Genomic DNA, 22,530 nt, shown 5'->3' on the forward strand with positions numbered 1-22,530 from the left:
CATCAGGCCTCTTCGGGCATCTGGGGACAGAGACTCAGGCTAAAGCTTCTTCTTGTACTCATCTCTTCAAGGACCGAGGGAAGTTTTTTTTTAACATTTTTTTTTCCACCTAAATTCCCCTGTTTGTGTCTGTCCAGTAACAGACACTGTAAAATGCTCTGTGCTTGCTTCTATCTAAATATTTCTGGCATCCTGATTTGTCTCAAATATGGAGAAGCCAGGACTTAGTGGGAGATACACAAAAATCTAAATTAAGGCTGAAAGCCAAACTTCTGTCTGAATGTTAGGAATTTTCCTAACTGGGGGCTCTCAGCTATTACGATTGCACTAATAACTTTCATCTGACCTAAATGCTATAAAATAGCAGAGAAGGGGACCTGAAAACCATCAGATTGGCCCTAGGCTAAAAAGGAAACTAATTTTAGTAACAGGATGTAGAGTATTAAATCATAGCCTCTGATGTGAGAAATTAAGAAGGGGGTGGGGAGAGACAATCAAGAGCTAGATGGCATTCAGCTCTGTTCTTTCCAGGACTAAGCAAAGCATATTACATTATCTCCTACTAGACCGGTATAGGGAGGAGAGGGTGGAGAAAAAGCAGACCTTTTTTCTTTTTAACTTCTGTCAGTGCTTGAAGAGCTAGGTACAATCAGCAGCTTCAATCCAAATCTCCTGTTCCAAGATTCCTGCAGAAACCTGATAGTACACTTTGATCTCTTCACCTGCCTTTTGGTGTCTCCTTCTCATTTCTTCTGCTGCCTATGCTTTCTGGTTCAGCTCATTTAATCCTTTGTGAGGTCAAGGATGCCATCTTGCCATCTCCCCACTCTTTCCTCTCAATTTGTCCTTTCAAAAACTGTGTGTGATTTTTTTTTTAATTCCCAGGCATGACTCAAGTCTGCCTTCTGATCCCAGGATGGGCATAGTGCCAAATCACTCTCAGGGCTGGGGGAATTCTTGTCCTTCTAAACTATAAATCCCAGCATGCCAGTTTTCAAACACCTATTACAAAGAAACCCAAGATTTCCCAATAAAAAACCAGTTTCACTATTAAGATTTTTAAAAAGTTAAAAAAAATGATAACAATGAGATCATCCCAAAATAGAACGGACTGTCCCCAGAGATAAGTGGGTGCCTCCTTGGAAAGTCTTCTAGGAAAGGTTGAATGATGAATTGTTGGCAGTGTGATAAAGGGGGATTCTTGGACAGAGATAAATCAGATTACATGGCCCCAGAAGTCCTGCCAAAATCCAAATGATAATTTGCGAGCTAATCTATGCTGATGACATGGTGTCCAAGAATTGGGAGGTGACAGTACTTCTGCCCTCTGTTCTGATCAGCCTACACTGGAGTAGTACTAAAATCAATGGGTAGAATTTTCAAGGAGGGGCAGCCAGGTAGCACAGTGAGTAAGAGCACCAGCTCCAGGGTCAGGATGACCTGGAGATCGAATCCCGGGCTCAGACACTTAGCACCCACCCAGAAACACCTGGCCATGTAACCTTGAGCAAGTTACTTAACCCCAATTGCTTAGGGGCAGCCAGGTGGCTCAGCGAGTAAGAACACCAGCTCCAGTGTTGGGATGACCTGATCAAATCCGGGCTCAGATACTTAGTACCACACCCAGAAATAACTGGCCGTGTAACCTTGAGCAAGTTACTTAACCCCAATTGCTTAGGAGCAGCCAGGTGGCTCAGCGAGTAAGAGCACAGGCCCCAGTGTCAGGTTGACCTGGATCAAATCTGGGCTCAGATACTCAGCACCACACCCAGAAATGACTGGCCGTGTAACCTTGAGCAAGTTACTTAACCCTGATTGCTTTAAAAAAAAAAAAAAAAAGAATTTGCAAGGAGGCAAATTTAGACTTTATAGAAGGAGAGATTTCCTAGCTGTTAGAGCTGGCCCTGAGTGGGATGGGCTGCTTCCAGAAGTAGTGGGCTGCCTCTCATCTGGAGGCCTTTAGGAAAAAGTGGGATGATTACTCTTTAGTTATTGTGTAGAGAGAAATCTCTTTATTTCCCAATTATTGAAGAAAAAAGAAAAGTCTGGGTGGTAATGTGGTTTAGTAGAATGATTGTTGGATTTGGGGTCAGATGACCTGGCTCAAACCCTACTGTCCTGTCATTTCAGGTCTCTGAGCCTCAATTTTCCCATCTGTAATAATAATGATACTAATTAATAATAGCTCACATTTACCTGGAGCTTTAAGATTGGCAAAGCACATTATATGTGTCATCTTTTTTGATATTTACAATAGCCTGGTGAGGTAAATGTTATTATTGTTCTCATTTTCCAGATGAGGAAATTGAGTTAAGTGACTTGCCCAGATTCACATAGGCAGGATTTTAACTGAGAGGTCTTTCTGACTCTAAGTCCAGCTCTCAAGTCACTAGAGCACCTGGATGCCTGTGAAATGATGGGTTCATACTAAATGGATGGACCCCACACACACACCCAAGAGTGGATGATATTGCCTCCCAGTCCAAGGCTTTAAGAGTCCTTGCCTCTAGGTTTTTTGTAGCAGATGCCAAGGCCAGCCCAGCCCTCTCTTCCCCTAGGAGAACAGAGTGCGCTGCCCTTGGAGTCCATGCTACCACACAGGGCTGACCCCTCCTGTTTAATGTGACCCTCCCTTTGTCTCCCTCCAGCTGTGTGCGACCAGAGTTGTCAGAACGGAGGCCGTTGCATTGGCCCCAATCGCTGTGCTTGTGTCTATGGCTTCACCGGGCCCCAGTGTGAGAGAGGTAGGTAGGATGCCTTGTGCAAGGGGGTGAGCCCAGAGGAAGCCTCTGGGCAAAGGGCTGGTGGAGGCAGGGTGAGGGCCAGGAGGGGAGGAGTTATGGGTACCTGAGGACTGGGGGAGTAGTGGGTGAGGCTTAGGTGGGAGGATTGGTCTTTGGACAAGCCTTTCTGGAACCACCCTGGACAGGACTGAGGTTTGGGGGGTGGGTGGAGGAAAGCTAGGCTGGGAGAGTGAAGCCATGATTTGGAAGTGACAAGGCCCCTGCCCCTGTGGGTGCTAGGTACCCAGCTACCCCTCTCCCTTCAAGTCTTCTCTGTGCCATTAACAGCTTTTACCTTTAAAAAGTTCATTTTCAAGTGATTCAATTGTTCTCTAGTCTGGTGATTAAGTGCAAACAAGAAAACCTATGTCGTCCCATGCCATGCTCCTCCTTTCCCCCTTTTCTTATTCTTCTTCCTGCTTTTCCACCTCTCCTCTTCTCCTCCTTCCCTTCCTCTCCTTGTAGGTCCTCCTTCTTCTCTGGAACACCCTTCAGAGTTCCTGGGAAAATACACTGGGACTAGCACACTGGGGTTTTCCCTCCTCTGATGGGCTTGGGCCTCTACTGTTGAGAGAGTGACCTGCCAGAGACTGCCCAGCCCAAGCCAGGCTCTCCAGGCCCCTTGGGTTGAACCCAGCAACCCTCTTCCTGTCCTGAGCCTCCTAGGGGCCTTGACCTTTTCAAGGCATGCAGCATAGTTCAGTGCAAAGCACCCCAGATCTGAAGTCAGAGGGCTTGGATTCAAATCCTATCCCTGATCTTACTACCTGAATGACCTTGGGCAAGTTCATTTAAACTCACAGCATCACTTTCCTCATCTGTAAAGAACTGAATTTGTGGCATCTGAACTCCCTTGCAGATCTAAATTGAAGATTCTGTGACTATTTTCCCTTTAAAAAAATTTTTTTTGAGAGAGGCAATGAAGGTTAAGTGACTTGTCCAGGGTCATACAGCTAATAAGTGTCAAGTGTCTGAGGCTAGATTTGAACTCAGGTCCTCCTGACCCCAGAGCCAGTGTAGTATATCCATTATGCCACCTGACTGCCCAGTAATGTTTTAATGAATCTGTGACCCAAATGATGGTGGCATTTCCTCCACTCATGCAGATCATAACCTAGCCATGCCTTCTCATCCTGGGCAATTCTTGTCCCTTTCCCTCCTTAAATACTCCCTAGAAGATCTATCCAATGAGTGGAAGCCCCTCTTCTGGCTCTTTTGATGGTCTGGTTGTCCTGTGATCTGAGGGTTCCATAGCTTACAACCAAAAGCAACACCAGGGGAATAATAACCATCACTGACGTCACTCTTTAATCCAAAATGGTCTAAAGATAGTGTGGTACAGTGGACAGAGAGCCAGCCTTGGATCCAGGAAGACCTCAGTCCAAGCTCAGCCTTTACTCGCCTCAGTTTCCTCAACGGTAAAATAGCCGTAATAACAGCACCTACTCTCAGGGTGGTTGAGGTCAGTACTTGAAAAGTTCTTAGCACAGTGGCTGGAACTATAGGTACTATATAAATAGTAGCTATTCTTGTCATTGTTTGTTATTGTTGTTATTACCAATGAAAGCACCCTATCCCAATCTATCTCAAATGACCTTCACAACATCCAAGGCACTACATGTATGATTATCCTCTTTTTTCCCATGTGGAAACTGAGGATTAGAGAGAGAGAAAGTTTCTCGCCCAGAGTCAAAGAGCTCACAAGTATTAGCAGCAGAATTTGCACTCAGGTTTTTCCTGTCTCCCGGTACTGTGCTCTTTCCATGACACTTTACTCCCTCTTCTTATCTCATTTAAAAGCGAAAATGACAGACTTGGTGACCAGCAGCAATTTGAGATTGTTGAAAGAACATGTATAATTCCCTAAATTTATCTTGGTTCTTCTTCTATCAAACTCTGGGTGCTTTGCTTTGTCAATCAGAAGTGTCCCTCCTCTCATCCATTTTTCATCCATTTGGTATATCATGCGCACGTGTGTGTATAAATATATGTGTGTACACACACATATGTATATATACACTTGTGTACACATATATACATCTATGTGTATAAATATGTACATTATGTGTGTACATATGTTGATTTCTTAAGTGATGATGGACAACAACAATTATAGCAATAGCAAGTTAACATTTCTAGTGTTTCAAGGTTTACATGGTCCATTCTTGACAACAACTCTGTAAGATGGGCAGTATAAAAATCATTATCCCTATTTTACAGATGAGTAAACTGAGACTCAGAGATCTGTGACTTTTTCAGCGTCATGCAGTTAGTAAGTGTTAGAGCTGGGACTTGAACTGAGATTGTCCTTGCCCTTTTCCTCTTGAGGTCAAGCTGCTTTATTAAGACCATCTGGCAAACAGAATCAGAAAGGAAATCACTTCTGGAAAAGGGAATGGGGAGGGGGATGTGAGACTGGAGACACAAAGGGGCCTTTGCTTGTTTGTGCAGCCTTTGCCGACATCTTGTATGCATAAAATGTCTTCAAACAGGAGGTTTCCCAAAGCACTGGTGGATGGGTTTGAATTGAGCTTGGGGCCAGAAATCAGACAGACTCTCCAGCTGTGCAGCCAGCTGTTCTCCACCAAGACACATAGAGTGGGCACTGATCAGAGCAAGGAGAGGGGGAGGGGGTTCACTAGACATGCTTGAGTTTGTGAGAAAGGTCATGATGGGGGTAGGGCTAGAGGAATAATCTATCCCACTGCCTCCCAACCTCCCCAGATCCTGGACCAGGCCCGCACTGACCCAAGAGGTCTTTGAAAGGGCAGGTTGATCTCAACATTTCAGGGATTTTATCAGCAGGGTGGTGTAGTGCACAGAATGTTGGCTTTGTCCTAAGACGACTTGGATTCTGGTCCCAGCTCTGCCACTTATTATCTGTGTGGTCTTGGGCAAGAATTTTCCCCTCTTGGAGGCTTAGTTTCCTCATTTGTTAAAGGAAGGGGTTGGACTAGATGTCTTCTGATGTCTCTTCCAGGCTTGAATCTTATGATTTTATTATTTCCCTAGTGGATTTGAAAATCCCAGGAATGACTCTGGCCTCCTATGATCTTTTAAGAAAAGATAGCCTATAGTGAACTTAGTAGTCCTAGGCCAGTGTGGGAAATACCCTTTGAAGCAGTTCTATGAACTCTGTAGGAAACAGCCCTTGGGAAACTTCTTCCATCTCTGGGAGATATCCTGCAGAGAGTTAGTTTCTTCTAACTCTTAGTGATGAACTGGAGGGAATTCTTCTGGCTTCAAAAGATGCTCTGTAGGGAATACATTGAGCTCTTGGAAGTACCCTGTTAGAAACCCTATCTAGTTCCATGAGATAGTACATGGAGAGCACCATTAAGATCTGGGGGATAATCTGCAGGGAATATATCCTAATCTTGGAGATGTCCTGTTGGGAACAAAATCTGGCTCCAGAAGATGTTGTGCATGAAACACCATGAAGCTTTGGGAGGTGTACCATAGGAAGCACCTTCCAACTTTCAGAGATGTACTGAGGTTCCAGGAGGTGACCAGAATGAAGCCAGTTTATGAAGGGCTTTAAAAGCCAAACAGAACATTTTGCATTTGATCCTGGAAAAAGGGGGTCTATTGGAATTTATTGATCAGGAAAGAGATATGGCCAGACCTATGTTTAGGAAGATCATTTTGGTGGCTGAGTGGAGAATACAACGTAGTAGGGAAAGACCTGAGTCAGGGAGGTCCTGAGGCTCCAGGAGCATTATCTAGTTCATGGAGAGGTCCTACAGGAAGTACCTTACATCTCTTGGAAATGCCCTTTAGCTTTAAGAACTAGTGCATAGGGAGCACTATTGAGATCTGGGAGACCTTTTGTGAGGAGCACCTTCCAATTCTTAGAAAAGCCTAATTGGGAGTACCATCTGGCCCCAAGAACTACTGGCTGAGACTACCATTAAGACTTAGGAGACATGTTACAGGCAGTATATTCTAATTGTCAGCAATGTCCTTACTGGAGGGAATACCTTTATTTCCAAAGATGTTCTGTGGTGATCACTGTTCAGCTCTGAGAGATGCCCATCAGGAAGCACCTTCCAATTTTTAGAGGTGCTCTGTTAGAAACACCATCTGGCTCCAAGAGCTACAGCATGGGGAGCATTGTTAAGATCCCACAGGGAGCATCTTCTACTCCCAAGAGATGTTCTGTACCAAGCAGCATTTGGGGAGCATTAAGAGACATTTTATAGAGTAATGTTCTCTAGCAATGGGAGATACGTGGTATAGTACATCGTCATTTCCAAAGAATGGAATTGTCACTGTGATTTAAATTGGTCATTCCCCCCCTCATTTTCCCTCTTCCTGAGTACAGACTTCCTTACCCACACATCCTCATGCACCCACACCCACTCCCTGTTGCTTGGGGGTAAGGTGGAAAGATATTGGAGGCATCTTTTTGCCATCTATGTTAAGAATATTGAAAAGGTGACAGAAAGATTGAGTGTGTGACTTTATGGATTTTGCAAATATATAAAAAAATAATAACCATTTGCCTGGTCTCAAGACCCAAGGATTCTGAGTGCTTAGGGCTTTTTAAGCAATGGAAATTTCCCTGTCTTAGTCCCCTCAGGGTGCTTGATTAGCTATGCCCACTGTGACGTCCTGAAGACTGACTCATTTCATCACTTGACAATTTGTCTTCACAATAGCATTGTTTCCACATGGCTTCTTCGGGGCTTTGTAGATGGTAGAGGAAGGAGAAAGTGCCATAGACCCTAGATTAGAGTAAAGGATTTGACAAAGGACTTCATGTTATTCTTGTGGAAAAAATGGAGCCATGTGGTCTAGACCAAACCATGAGATAATTTTAGAGCTGGTTGGGTGGCCAGACTCAAAGAAGAGTAGAAAATAACTCAGTATCTTCTTGGACAGAGACCTCCACTGGAAGACCCGCAATATAGGCAGGACCCTAGACCATTTAACTTTTCCTTTATCATTGACATAGATAAAGGCAAATAAGGTGTGCTTATCAAACATGCAGATGGAACAAAGATAGGAAGGGGGTGAGCACCCTGATTGTCAAAGTTGGGATCCAAAATAATCTTGATGGGCTGGAATTTGAGAATGAATTTAACAAGAGGAAATCTATCCTTGGCATTTTAAGACTATTTCATTATTGAATTAAACCTTATGATCACAACATTACAAATATTCTCACTCTAAATGAATTAGTAATCAGGATAAGACCAAGACTTGTATGATTTCATTGGTATGGAGATGTTCCAGTTGAGGAAAGCAATCAAGCCAACAAGCATTTATTAAGCATTTACTATGCACCAGACTGTCCTAAGTATTGTAGATACGAAGAAGGGCCAATATTATTCCTACCCTCAAGGAGCTTACAGTCTAATAGGTAAAGACAACATGCAAACGACTATGTACAGGCAGGAAAGATAGATAGAAATCTATGTCCATATATATGGATGTAGCTAGCTAGCTAGATCAGAGGAAGAAAGGGGGGGAGAGGGAGAGAGAGAGAGAGAAAGAGAGAGAGAGAAATAGAGAAAGAGAGAGAGAGAGAGAGAGAGAGAGAGAGAGAGAGAGAGAGAGGGAGAGACAGAGAGAGAGAGAGGAAAGGCACTAACAGTAAGTAGGACCATGAAAGGCTTGTCACAGAAAGTTGAATTTTAGTTGATTTGGAGAAAACCAGAGAAGTCAAGGGATAGAAGTAAGGAGGAAGAGAAGTAGTTCAGGCATGACGGATAGCCTGTGAAAATTCATGAATGTTAAAGATGGAGTGTCTTTTTCTTTTTTTTCCTTCTTTTAAAATTTTTTTTTGGAGGGGGGAAAGCTGGGCAATTGGGATTAAGTGATTTTTCCCAAGGTCACACTGCTAGTAAGTGTTAAGTTTCTGAGGCTGGATTTGAATTCAGGTCTTCCTGACTCCAGGGCTGGTGCTCTACTCACTGCACCACCTAGCCTCCCCCAGAATGTTTTTTTCAAGGGACAAAAAGGAAATCAGTGTCACTAGATTATAGAGTACATGGAGTAAAGGAAGGTATAAAATAACCAGAATGAAACCAGTTTATGAAGGACTTTAAAAGCCAAACAGAGGATTTTGCATTTGATCCTGGAAAAAAGGGGACTATTGGAATTTATTGAGCAGGAGAGAGATATGGTCAGACCTAAGCTTAGAGAGATAATTTTGGTGGCTGAGTGGAGAATACAATGTAGTGGGGAAAGACTTGAGGCAAGGAGGTCAACCAGGAGGCTATTGCAGTAGTCCAGGCATGAGGTGATGAGAACCTGGCAGTTTCAGAGGAGAGAAGGGGCACATGCTAAAGATGTTGCAAAAGTAAAATCTTCAGGTCTTGGCCACAAATTAGATATGGGGTGAGAAAGAGAAGTTGATGATAATTCCCTTTATTGGTCCTGTTTGGTACTTTCTCCATACTTTATAGTATTAGTTGCCTAGAGCCACTGAAAGGTTGTGGTTTGTCCAGGGTCACATAGCCAGTATACACTTGTATCTATGTATAAATAGATGTGTTAACATATACGTATGTGTATACATGTATGTATGTGTGTATACATATATGTACTGTGTGAGTGAGGCAGAATTTAAGGCCTGGTCTTCCTGTCTCTGAGGCCAGCTATCTCTATTCATTGTTATCATGCCTTTCTGTGGCTAGACTTAAAACCACAATGGAGAAAATGTAATTATGTTCATTTAAACACAAACCTACCTAATCTACATAATTCCTTAAATTACAGCTGCTGAGCACAATTTTAAAGCAACCATTCATGATCAAAGTTCCCTGGTTGATAAAAGCAATTTAAAGAGAGGAGGGTTATGGCATATGTTTAAACGAAAGAAAAAGGAAACCTCATCATGCGGCGTCTTTTTGTAAGAGAGGCAGCAAACAGCCATTACTCATTGGTAGTTTTTCTGAGATACGCTTATCAAGCCTGCCCTTCCTCCTTTCTTATGAATGCCAGCGAGGATCATTTCTGTTCCAGGGATAGACTTCTTGGGGTTTTCCAAGTATTCCGTCAGCATATCCTCGCCCCAGACGATGCCTTTGCTTTTGTTGGCATCTGTGCCAAGAATCCTGGAGCCAGACCAGTTTTTATCCAAAGAGTCCACTCCAATGAGGTCCAGTCCTGTGCTTGCTTCCCTTTCCAATTGTGTGGCACTGTGCATGCTTCTGAACAAAAAATCCTCTTGTCCTTTTCAACATCCACCATTGTGAATTTGGCTCTGGCTCCAGTGAGCTTGTTAACCACTGTCCTTAGTTCCTTTTCCTTTGACCAAGGACATGCTGTACCCCTAATAAAATGAATTTAATAGGGATATGTGTAAAGTCTTACCCTTGGCTTCAAAAACTAGACTTCACAAGTACAAGATGGAAGAGGTATTTTTAGATGGCAATTTTCCTGAAAAAGATGTGGGTATTTTAGTGGAATGCAAGGTAGATGGTAGCTGAGTGGCATAGTAGATAAAGTACTAGGCCTGGAGTCAGGAAGACTCATCTTCCTGAGTTCAAATCTGGCCTCAGACACTTCCTTGCTGTGTGACCCTGTGCAGGTCACTTCACTCTATTTGCCTCAGTTTCCTCATCTATAAAATGAGCTGGAAGAAGAAATGGTGAACCACTCCAGTATCTCTGTCAAGAAAACCCCAAATGGGGTCCTAAAAAGACAGACCTGACTGAAAATGACTGAACAAGAATGATAGCCAACTCGATACCAGGCCACAATGTGACTGTGGGGGAAGGCATCTGGATTTGTGATATTCTTGATGTAGAGGATGTTTTCCCAAAAGGAAACTCCTTCTTCCAAAGCAAACCTCCACACTCTAGAGCCATAGAGTTGTTTGAGACACAGGGACATTAGGTGATTCACCAGTATGTATCAGACTCTAAGGCCAGCTCCCTGTCCACTCTCTCATCCTCCCTGTTATTTGGTGCTGGGAACACAGTCTTCAAGGAGTTTATAGTCCATAATACATGCAAGTTTATACAAAATAAGTCTCCATAGAATAAATCCCAGGTAATTTGAGGAGGAAGGCACTAACAGTTGGGGGAATCAGGACCAGCCTCATAGGAGGCTTTGAAGGGGATCGCTACATGGGGAATTGGAAAACCAGGCTTCTGGAGGCTGCATGGAATAGCATGGACTTGGAGTCAGAAAGACATACATTTGAACACTGCCTTAGAAACTTGTCAACTGTGTGACCCTGGCTTAGTCACTAACCCTCACTGGGGCTGTTTACTAAACTGTGAAATGCTTAGAGTTCAGCAGAACTGAGTGGTAGTACATAGTATTCTCTGGTGGTGTAGCCTTCCTGAGTCAAGGGATGCTGCCATGCCACTAGGAGGCATAGAAGGAGGTCTTTGATGGATAACAGTAATTGGTACTTGTATTCAAATAGGATAATCCTTCTTAAATATACTCTCTTATATCTAATGCTAACCATTTGAGTGAATGCCATATTAGACTGTTTATTTAGTCATTTTTCTGTCATGTCTGATTCTTTGTGATCTCATTTGGGGTTTTCTTGGCAAAAATTCTGGAGTGGTTTGCCATTTCCTTCTGCAGTTCATTTAACAGATGAGTAAACTGAGGCAAACAGGGTTAAGTGACTTACCCAGGGTCACACAGCTAGTAGGTATCTAAGGCTGAATTTGAACTCAGAAAGATGAGTTTTCCTGACTCCAGGTCTGGCATTTTATCCACTTTGCCACCTAGCTACCCAGATTAGGTTGTACTTAAAATTTAATCATCCTCTTGTGTTATAGCAGTAGCTGATAAAAATGTTTTTAGAATGATAGTACTTTGGGCCACCTAGGTGGTGCAGTGGATAAAGCACTGACCCTGGAGTCAGGAGGACCTGAGTTCAAATCCAGCCTCAGACACTAACTGTGTGACCCTGGGCAAGTCACTTATCCATGACTGCACCAAAAAAATAGAGTGATTTTAGTAAATATCACTATTTAAAACTCTTGCAGAGCTCAGATAATAACAGTGATGATGATAGTATCTAGCATTTATAGAGAGTTTTAAGGCTTGCAAAGCATTTCATAAATATAATCTCATTTGATCATCCCAACAACCCTTAGAGCTGTAGGTGTTGTTATTATTTTTCCCATTTTACAGATGAGGAAACTGAGGCAGACAGAAATGAAGTCACTTGCCCCAGGGTCTGAGACTGGATTTGAACTCAGATCCTGTCCTCTGTCCATTGCACCTCTTAGCATAGGATGGAAACACCTAAAATAGAAGTAATTCCCTGGTCCATGTAAAGAGAGCTGCTTATCTGGGATAAGTCCAAAAGTATTAAGAAAACTGTTTCCAAGAGCACCTTGGTGCAATGGAAGGAATGCGGGCTTCAGAGTTAGAGGACAGGGGTCCAAACCCTACCCTTGACCTTTATTGGCTGTGTGACCTTGGTCCAGTCAAGTCTCCTTTCTGGACCTCATTTTCCTCCTTTATAACATGAAAGTGTCAAACACATAGTCCATGGTCCTTAACTAGGTTAAAATGTAATTAGGAAATATTTAACAAAGTAAATAAAATACAATAAAACATAAGTAATATTGATCATCTCAAAGCTGAGTGAATATGTAGCCCCGGGGGTCCCCATTCATTTTTATTTGGGTTTGACCCCCAGGACTAGATGACCTTGAGGAGCTTACATCTCTGTCAGAGAAGGAAAGAAACAAGAATTTATTAAGCGCCACTGTGTGCTGAGCTCATGACAAATATACTTTCACACGATCTACGTAGATCCTGTTTTAATCCCCGCTTTACAGGTGAGGAAACTGATGCAGACAAAAGTTAAATAACTTACTTAGGGTCACACAACCAGTAAGTGTCTGAGGATAGACTCGAACTCAGGTCTTCCTTACCCTAGGGCTCTGTCCCCTGCCTCACCTAGCTGCCTCTATCAGAGGAAACAATATGTACATAAATAGTTATATATAAAATAGATACACGGTGATTTCTGGGAAGGGCAATAGTTTCTGGGGGTAAAAATAATAATAGTAACAGTAGCTAGCATTTATATAGTACCTACTATGTGCTAAGTACTTTCCAAGTGTTGCCATTTCATTTGATCTTCATAACAACATTGGAAAGTAGTTGTTCAGTAGATTTTCGGTTGTATCCGACTCCCTGTGACCCTGTTTCTTGGAAGAGATACTGGAGTGGTTTGCCATTTCCTTCTCTGGCTCATTTTACAGATAAGGAAACTGACATAAACAGGGTTAAGTGACTTACCCAGGGTCACACAGCTAGGAAGTATCTGAGGTCAGATTTGGACTCAGTAAGATGAGTCTTCCAGATTCCAGAGCCTGTATTCTATCCATTGTGCCACATACTTGAGCTGGTGTTTCTACTGGAGAGGTAGGTGCTATTATTATTCCTATTTTACAGTCGAGGAAACTGAGGTTAGGTGACTTGCCCAAGTTCACACAACTAGGAAGTATCTGAAGCCAAATTTGAACTCAGGTCTTCCTGCCCCCCAACCTTGTGCTCTATCCATTGGCTTCATACAGGATTTATTGTTAGAGCAGAGCCTTGAAGATAAGTAGAGATGCAAAGAGGAGGAAGGAGTATATTCCCAACATGAGAATACAAAAGGAGGGTCATGTTTAAAAGAAACAAGAGGGCAAGTGTGATTGGACCATAGAGTGCAGGAATGAGCATAATGTATAAGAAAGCTGGAAAGGTAGCTAGATTGAAAGCTGACAGGTAAGTTATAGGCAGGCCGAGAAGGGCAGACAGGATCTATCTTATTGAGCAGGGAAGTAACATGGTCACACCAGTGCTTTAGCAAAATCTCTTTGTCAGCTGGATGGAGCATGGATTGGAGGGAAGGAGACTTGAACATTAGTGCAATGATCCAGATGAAGGCTGATGAGGGCCTGAATGACGTTGGCCAAGTAGAGAGGAGCTGCATTTATGAGATGGTAGAAATGACATGATTTAGCAACTAAGTGGATATGGGAAGATGAGGAGAAAAGAGTCGGAAATGACTGTGAAGCTGCATCTCTGCCCCCAAACTGGCTCCTATTCCAAATGTCCTGGGTTCTCTATGAGGCATGTTGAGTTTGAGATACCTGCAGACTGTCCATTTTCCAAAGGGGTGACCAGGAGCTGTGCCCCCCTGGGCAGAGCCATCCCTAACCCCCAGGATTGTGATTTTTTTTTAAAGCAATTGGGGTTAAGTAACTTGCTCAAGGTTACACGGCCAGTTATTATTTCTGGGTGTGGTGCTGAGTATCTGAGCCCGGATTTGATCCAGGTCATCCCGACACTGGAGCCGGCGCTCTTACTCGCTGAGCCACCTGGCCACCCCTAAGCAATTGGGGTTAAGTAACTTGCTCAAGGTTACACGGCCAGGTGTTTCTGGGTGGGTGCTAAGTGTCTGAGCCCGGGATTTGATCTCCAAGTCTTCTCAACACTGGAGCCGGTGCTCTTACTTGCTGTGCTACCTGGCTGCCCCACCAGGATTGTGATTCTGAGGGAGTGCTGCTGTACCTGGCCCTGACCAACCAAGGGGCAAAGTTGGTCCCTGTCACAGGGTGATCAGATCACAGACTTGGACCTAGAAGGGGTTTTGGAGACCATCTAGCCCAACCCCCTCATCTTACAGTTGAGGCAACTAAGGTCAGAGAAATGAATTGTCCCCTGGTTCTGGCTCAGAGTCCTTGGGCCATAATCCTGCTTGAGCTCATAATGGACTCTGTTCCTTCTTTCTTCTCTATCCTCTCATGCTGTCTCTCATAGGACTGGGCACACAGGAGGTCTTGGGAGGGCCAGAGATGCAGAGGGCCTGGGCTCTAATGCAAAGAGTTCTGATTCGGGAGTCTGATGCTTTATAAGCTGGGTGACCTGGGTCAATGCACCTCATCTAAGGTGCTGAGATGCTCATCTAAGGGAGGTAGCATGATGTAATAGAAAAGAATGATTAACATGGAGTTGAAGGATGTGGCTTGAACTTTTGGCAAGTCCCTTAACTTCTAACTGGTGTGAGTTGGAAGGGACCTCAAAGACCATCTAGCCTCAGTTTTCTGAACAATAAAATTGAGAGACTGAGCTTGTTAGGGATTATTAACCTTTTGTGTTATGAATCACTTTGACAATTGGGTCAAAGCTTATGGACTACTCAGGATAATGTGGTTTTTTAAAAAAAAATCCATAATTTTAGAAAATGCTAAATGTCAGTTAGCATTTAGTGAAAGTAAAGATGTCATTTTCCCCCATCCAAGTTTACAGATCCTATGAAATCTATACACAGACCCCAGCATCCCAAGTTAACAACTAACAAGGCTAGATGGCCTTTGAAGTCCCTTCCTGCTCACAAGCTATGATCCTGTGATCTGTGAAATGGGAGTAACAATTCTAGCTTTTGTGAAGTGTTTTATAAACCCTAAGTAGCTATTAAAGTTCCCCTTCAGTATTAAATAAGTGCCTACTACGTGTGTGGCATTGTACTAAGTGCTTTTTATAAATATGCTCTCATTTGATCCTAACGACAACCCTAGAAGGCAGGTGTTTTATTATTATTCCCATTTCACAGTTGAGGAAACTGAGGCAGATGGCAGTTATGAGTTATTTGCCTAAACCATAGAGATAAGAAGTGTCTGAGGTCAGATTTGAACTCATCTCTTCTTGGTTCCAAGCCCAAAGCTCTATTCATGGCACCACGTAGATACCACATTGAAATGAGTGCTTATAAGTTCCCCAAGTTTTTGATCTATAAATTTGGATCAGAGCAGACAGGCTCATGGAATGGAGGGAGGGGTAATTCAAGAAAATTTGAAAGGATGGCACCAAGAGGGAGGGGATGGGACCAGAGCTGCTGAGGATGAGGCTAGAATTTGCAGGGAGGAGCAGGGCCATCAGAACTGGAGCTCTGCCCTGATCTTGCTCACTAAATACCTGCCCCTCCTGGCAGATTACCGCACCGGACCTTGCTTCACCCAAGTCAACAACCAGGTGTGCCAGGGCCAGCTAAGTGGCCTCGTCTGCACCAAGACGATGTGCTGTGCCAGTGTGGGTCGTGCCTGGGGTCACCCCTGTGAGCCGTGCCCTGCCCAGCCCCACCCCTGCCGCAGAGGTTTCATCCCAAACATTCGAACTGGGGCCTGTCAAGGTAAAAAGGAGGGCAAAGAATCATGGATTAAAATGATGGTGTGAAGAATGACCAAGGGGATGCTGGATCCTGGGGGAGAGGAGAGTAGTGACAGGGCAAGGGGAGAAGTGATAGGGCAAGGGGAGAAACTTTGAACCCCTGAGCCCTCCCAGGGCAAATAGCTAGGGAGCACCTGAACCCCATGGGGAAGGGGAATACTAAGTCTCATGGGAAGGAAGCTTGTTGGACAGACCCTGAGCCTTGTGGGATGGGGATACACACTGAAGAGACCTTGAAGCCTTTGTATGAGTAGACCCACTGGATAGGCCCTCAGCCTGGGGGAAGGTGGGGCAGTAAGAGGGGCCAAGGGAACACTCCCTGTTAAGACTCTGCATCCTATGAGATGTGGGGGTTGACAGGAGGTTCATGGAGGGTAGAGATCAGAGTTGTGAAGGACTATGGAGCAGGGAGGGGATGAAGGTCCAGGGGGGAACTTACTCTGAGAGCTGGTGAAAAGGGGATCTGAATGTATGAATTGTGGTGGGGCATTGGGGTGTCTTGGTGGACAGTCCCATTCTAGACTCTGGGTCAGACTTTGGGGTCACCCTCTGCCTCTCTTTGTCCTTTACAGATGTGGATGAGTGCCGGGCCATCCCAGGCCTGTGCCAGGGCGGGAACTGCATCAACTCTGTGGGCTCCTTTGAGTGCCGCTGTCCTGCCGGTCACCATCTGGGGGAGGCCAGCCACAAATGTGAAGGTAGGGGAAGCACCAAGAATGAGACATGAAAGAATGCAGGGGAACAGGGGCAAAGAGGAAGGGCTGCTATGGGGCACAGAGACATGAAGCTGGAGTGCTGGATTTGGAAGGGAAAGGTAACAAGCTCGTGCCAGGCACTGTGCTAAATACTGCCAGCTGCATCTCATTTAAGCCTCACATCAATCCTGGGAAGGAGATGCTATTATTATGCCCATTTTACAGATGAGAAAACTGAAGCAGACAGGGGTTAAATGACTTGCCCAGAGTCACACAGCTAGTAAGTATCTGAGGCCAGATTTGAACTCAGGTATTCCTGACTTCAGGTTCAGTGTTCTATCCACTCTGTTACCTAATTGTCTCACAGGTAGCTAGGACCCAGGAACAGATCCTTGGTCTGCAACTTACTAAACAGGTGACATTGGGCAGGTTACTTCTCTCTGGTCCTTAGATTCCTTGCCTTTAAAACTCTGGAGTTGGACTATAAATGATGATTCCTTCCAGTTCTAAATCTGTGATCCTCAGTTAGAAAGACCAGAACCACCTCGCATGAGCTCAGACTTATTTCCTGGTCATTCTTTTTAAAAGCAGACCTGTGATTTCATCAGCCTAGGGAACATCTTTGAAGGGAATTCCCTCCACAAATGCAAGATTGACACCTTCTCTGCAATGTACAGTTGTAGAGAGTTAAGTGACTTGCCCAGGGTCACATAGCCAGTAGACATCAGAGGCACAATTTAAACCTAGATCTTCCTAGTTTCGAAGAGGACTCTACCACACTGCACGGATTACTTCCCTGCTTAGAATTCTGGAATAGTCACAGCTCCCATTTTGATGAAATGTTAGAGTTTACAAAGTACTTTTCTCACAATAACCCTTTGAGGTCAGTGGGGCAGGAATTTTTGTCCCCATTTTGCATATGAGGAAATTGAAGCCCAGAGAGCGCAAGTCATTCGCTTAGTGTCACACAGCTAATTAAGTGTCAAAGCCCAGCCTTGATCCCAAAGCCCTCTGATTCTAAGTTCAACACTATTTCTGTTATATCAGTACATTTCTACTATATTGGGGGCGGGGCCTTGGCAGAGAAGAGAATAAGGGTGACCTTGGACAAGTCCCTTTACATTTTTGATCTTTGTGAATTGGGAATTCAGAGGGCAGGAGGCAGATGTTTAGATGGTGTTATTGAAATGGGAGCCATTGTGAAGAGGGGGATGTGATGGAGGGAATGGAGAAAGGAGAACAGGACTCAGAATAAGCAGGATATCTCATGTGCTCCCCTTGCCCTTGGCCCTATTCAGATGTGGACGAGTGCAGCACCATCCCTGGTGTCTGTGAAGGTGGAGAATGTGCCAACACGGTGGGGAGCTATGTCTGCACCTGTCCCCGAGGCTTCATGGCAAGTGCTGATGGATCTCACTGCTTGGGTAAGATGGTTCTCAGGGCCTTGGGGTCCTGACTCTGATATTTACCTGTCCTCAGTCCACAACCAGCTCACCCTACAGCTACCAGAGACCCTCCTGGTGCCTGATCCTCAGGCCCAGAACTCATGGTACCCTCACCATAGTGAAAGACTATTGACTCACCCTCCAGTTTAGACTGTGAATGAATGTTAGGATGTTAGCCAGGACTTGTGGTCTCCTAACGCTGTCTAATTGCTCTGTGCTCAGGGAGAAGGATGGGGTGCTGGCTCCCTCTCTCTTGTAAGCCCCACAAACCTCAGCTCTGCTCCACTCCCAAACCTGAGGCCTTTTTTCCCTTAGCCTTTTTCCTGATGGGCTCCTGATAGTGGTTTCTTGGCTTCAAGGGCTAGGTTCCATCTTCTAAATAGGAAAAAGGCCCTTAGAACAGAGGATGTCAGAGCTGGGAGGTCCTTAGAACAAAGAATATTAGAGCTTCTTAAAACATAGAATGCCAAACCTGGGAGTGATCTTAGGGCACTGAAGGTACCCCAGATGTCGGGGCTGGAGAGACCTTAGAACACAGAATATCAGAGCTGGGAGGGACTTTAAAAGTCCTGATGCCAGAGGTTGGAGGGACATTAGAATTTGGAATGTCTGAACAGTATTGTATGGTTGTTTCCCACCTGACCTCCCTGCACCTCCAGGAAACATTCTCTAGCATTATTGACCTTCATTGCTCCCCATTTCTCCACTGTGACTATTCCTCCAACCCAAACCCTGTGTTAGTCACTATCTCTCCTGGTTCAATCCCAGACCTCTCAGCCCTGGCTCCTCCCCTCCTCCCATTTTGACCAGTCTTCTCTTTCCTAGGACAATTCCATGAGTGACTGACTCTTCCTTGGATTCAGCACCACTGTCTCCCTCTGGTGCCCAGAGTCTCTGGCGCTCATGGGCTCTGTGATTCTGTCCCACAGATCAGAGAATGGGTACCTGCTTCTCTGCCTTACTGGGGGGCCGCTGTGCTGGAGAGCTGCCAGGCCAAGCTTCCAAGAGGCAGTGTTGTTGTGAATGGGGCCGATGCTGGGCCGTAGGGTCAGCGCCAGAGATGTGTCCCCAGAGGGCCTCTGGTGAGCTGATCTGGGAATGGGGCTATAGTGGGAGTCTTGGGAGGAAAGGGGAGGGGAAAGAGAAGAGAGAGAAAAGGTAGGAAGGGTAGAAGACAAGGATAGCTGTGCCTTTCCCCAAAAGGAATGAGGCGGGATTGATCCCCAAACCTCCTCTGCTAAAGATCTTTTCTCTGGCATGGCAACCACCAAGAACAGTGTCCAGTGGATCTTTGAACACAAATCCTTGATCCTCCATCACCCCATATCCCCCTGTCCACCGGCCCCAAAGAGACCAGGACTCAAAAGCCCAATTTTTGCTTTACCTCCTCCTCTACGTTGGCCCCAGGTCCAATAACCATTCTTCTCCCTGCTTTGTAGATGAGTTTCGCCGGTTGTGTGTTGAGGGCCCTCCCGTGCTGCCTGCCTACCCTGGGCACTTCCCAGGCCTTCCAGGATTTGGACCTAATGGCCTGGGTCCTGGCCTGACTGGACCTGCTCGACACGGTCCCCATGGTACCAATGGACAAGGCTCCCTCCCCAGCCTTCCTGGCCTGGGCCCTGGCAGCTCCAGCATCGGTAAGGCCAACCCTCTCCTCCCCTATCCCCACTATTAATACTGCTTCCTGAGAGACCTTTCCTGCCTTGAGAAGGGCAGAAGGTGATCCCTTAGAGAGCTGGCCCTGAAGGGGAAATGTTGCTTTCTTCTCCTACTCTCAGCTCTCTTCTCCCTCTCACTGCCTACCTCCCAAGATCACTGACTGCTGCTTCACATGGCATCTCTGTTGTAGGGTTAGGCAGGGCAGGACAGAGGGATTAGGCTTGTTCTGCTTGGCCCCAGAGGGCAGAACCTGTGTCAGTATAAGTAGGGAATTGTAGAGAGGTAGATTTTGATTGGATGTAAGGGAGGACTTCCTAGCAATTAGAGCTTTCAAAAATGGAATGAGAGGGATTGAGTTTCCTATCACTAGATGTCTTCAAGCAGAGGCTGGAGGCACAGGCCTAACCAGATCTCTGTTGAGATCCTTCTCAGTCCTAAGATTCTGGGATTCTGAGGTGACGGGGTCAGGATAAGGCTGGAGGCACAGGCCTAACCAGATTTCTGTTGAGATCCTTCTCAGTCCTAAGATTCTGGGATTCTGAGGTGAGGGGGTCAGGGTAAGGCTGGAGGCACAGGCCTAACCAGATCTCTTTTGAGATCCTTCTCAGTCCTAAGATTCTGTAATTCTGAGGTGAGGGGGTCAGGGTGAGGCTGGAGGCACAGGCCTAACCAGATCTCTGTTGAGATCCTTCTCAGCCCTAAGATTCTGGGATTCTGAGGTAACGGGGTCAGGGTGAGGCTGGTGGCCCCCGTCCTCATGGGCTCCTGCTTCTAGGCACTGCCACACTGAATCAGACCATTGACATCTGCAAGCATTTCACCAACCTCTGCCTCAATGGACGATGCCTCCCAACCTCATCCAGCTATCGGTGCGAGTGCAACATGGGCTACAAGCAGGACGTGCGTGGAGAATGCATTGGTGAGGGCCAAGTCCAGGGACGGGCACAGCAAGGGTTGGGGGCACTTGGGCTCCTCCTGAGTCCTGAGGTGACCGAGGGTCAGGAGAGGGGACCTAAATCCCTCTAAGGCTGCAGAGTGACAAGAGAGGGGACCCAGGGAGTTTGCTAAGACTTCAGAGGAACCTGGGTTTTTGTTAAGTTCTGGAAGGACAAAGACAAGGGGAAGACTTGGGTTCCCACAGAGTTCTTAAAGGATGAGGGGAAAGGGCCTGGAGTCTTACTGAATCCTGAAAAAGCAGACCAAGGGAAGGAGGGACCTGGGTCCCTGGGAGAGTCTGGGGAAATGGGGATGGGTAACTGAGGGGTGGGGCTATGTCCACAGATGTAGACGAGTGCTCCAGCAGCCCCTGTGTCCATGGAGACTGCGTCAACACGCCTGGCTCTTATCACTGCAAATGCCAAGAAGGCTTCCAGAGCACCCCCACCAAACAGTCCTGTGTTGGTATGATCCCCCTGGGGAGGGTGGACAGCTCATCTTTATGTCCCTGGGGGAGAGAGAGCCCGTCATTCTGTAGGCAAAACACTCAGCCTCTTCAGGACTCCGTTTCTTCATCTGAGGAAAGATGCCTATAGACAACTAGATGGTACAGTGAGTAGAGTATTAGACCTGAAGTCTGGAAGACCTGAGTTAAAATCCTGCCTCCCATAGTTACTGTGTGACCCTGGATAAGTCACTTAACTTCTTCCAGCCTCAGCTTCCTCATCTGTAAAATGGGGCTAATAATGACACCGATCTCCCAGGATTGTTCTAACAAAACAACAAAAGTTGATCTTAATCAACTAAATTATGATGTATAAAGCACTTTGTAATCCTTAAAGCATTATATGACTGTTCATTATTATATAAAGCAGTTAGACTGAATGGTCTCTAAGGCCGCTTCCAATTAAAATCCTATGATCGTATGGTCTGAGGTCTCTAGGGCCACTGCTTGGTATAAAATGTGTAGCCCTGGAGTGGTAATTCGAAGATCTAAGTTCTGCTACTCGTTAGATGTGGACCTCCTAGGCGAGTCACCATATCACTCAGAGTTGTTATAAGGAAAATGCTTTGAAAAGTCCAAAGAAATAGGAACAAATATTAATTATTTAAAATTATTGATTTGTAAATTATAATTTATACATTATATAATTAATAAATGATCAGTTAATAAACAAAACTATTATTATTGTTATTACTGCTGATACCTTAGGGCTATAGTCTGTCTACTGCACCATGGGCCCCCATACCCACTTTCTCAAATACACATACACACAGAGATTCTTGCATCCCGCTCTCCTCACCAGACACCTGGCCCCTACCTCCAACCCCCCACCCTCTTACAGCTCCATTTTCTCACAGATATTGATGAGTGTATCCTAAATGGTGGAATGTGCCGTCATGGGCGCTGCATTAACACGGAGGGAAGCTTTCAATGCATCTGCAATGCGGGCTTTGAGATCACTCCAGATGGCAAAAACTGTGTGGGTGAGTTGACTGTGGGATGAGGGAGAAACCAAGACCTGTTCTAGTACTCACACCCAATGGTGGCAGAGGCTCCACATATTGGTGGATTGGAAAGCAAGTGTGGGGTTGGGAGTAAGGAGGGAAGCAAAAGTATATGGGGAGGGGCAGCCAGGTGGTTCAGTGAGTAGGAGCACCAGCCCCAGTGTCAGGATGACCTGGGATCGAATCCGGGCTCAGATACTTAGCACCCACCCAGAAATAACTGGCCGTGTAACGTTGAGCAAGTTACTTAACCCCAATTACTTTAAAAAAAAAAGTATATGGGGAGGGCTGTGGGTGAGCAAATCCTTCCACTGTGAGTACCACCAATTCTTCCACAAGCTCTCAAGGCCA

General features: G+C 45.4%; 1 protein-coding gene and 1 pseudogene across 3 annotated transcripts in view; one reads left to right on the forward strand and one right to left on the reverse strand.

The window, feature by feature from the left end:
• FBN3 (fibrillin 3) overlaps positions 1-22,530 on the forward strand; it is a 116,781-nt gene that overhangs the window by 13,769 nt on the left and 80,482 nt on the right. For 2 of the 3 annotated variants that reach the window (XM_069098771.1, XM_069098853.1), the window contains exons 5-13: positions 2,649-2,744; positions 15,700-15,897; positions 16,508-16,633; positions 17,929-18,054; positions 19,005-19,157; positions 19,515-19,712; positions 20,510-20,653; positions 21,016-21,135; positions 22,033-22,158. In XM_069098771.1, coding sequence (XP_068954872.1) covers positions 2,649-2,744; positions 15,700-15,897; positions 16,508-16,633; positions 17,929-18,054; positions 19,005-19,157; positions 19,515-19,712; positions 20,510-20,653; positions 21,016-21,135; positions 22,033-22,158 — 1,287 coding nt within the window. The remainder of the gene's footprint in view (positions 1-2,648; positions 2,745-15,699; positions 15,898-16,507; positions 16,634-17,928; positions 18,055-19,004; positions 19,158-19,514; positions 19,713-20,509; positions 20,654-21,015; positions 21,136-22,032; positions 22,159-22,530) is intronic. The other variant, XM_069098932.1, reaches the window with a different exon arrangement.
• On the reverse strand, positions 9,666-9,983 carry LOC138142181 (cytochrome c-like; annotated as a pseudogene).

This window comes from Petaurus breviceps, unplaced genomic scaffold, assembly GCF_028583685.1.
Source record: "Petaurus breviceps papuanus isolate PSGF00001 unplaced genomic scaffold, PetGlider_PUasm1.0 103, whole genome shotgun sequence".
Taxonomy (NCBI): Eukaryota; Metazoa; Chordata; class Mammalia; order Diprotodontia; family Petauridae; genus Petaurus; species Petaurus breviceps.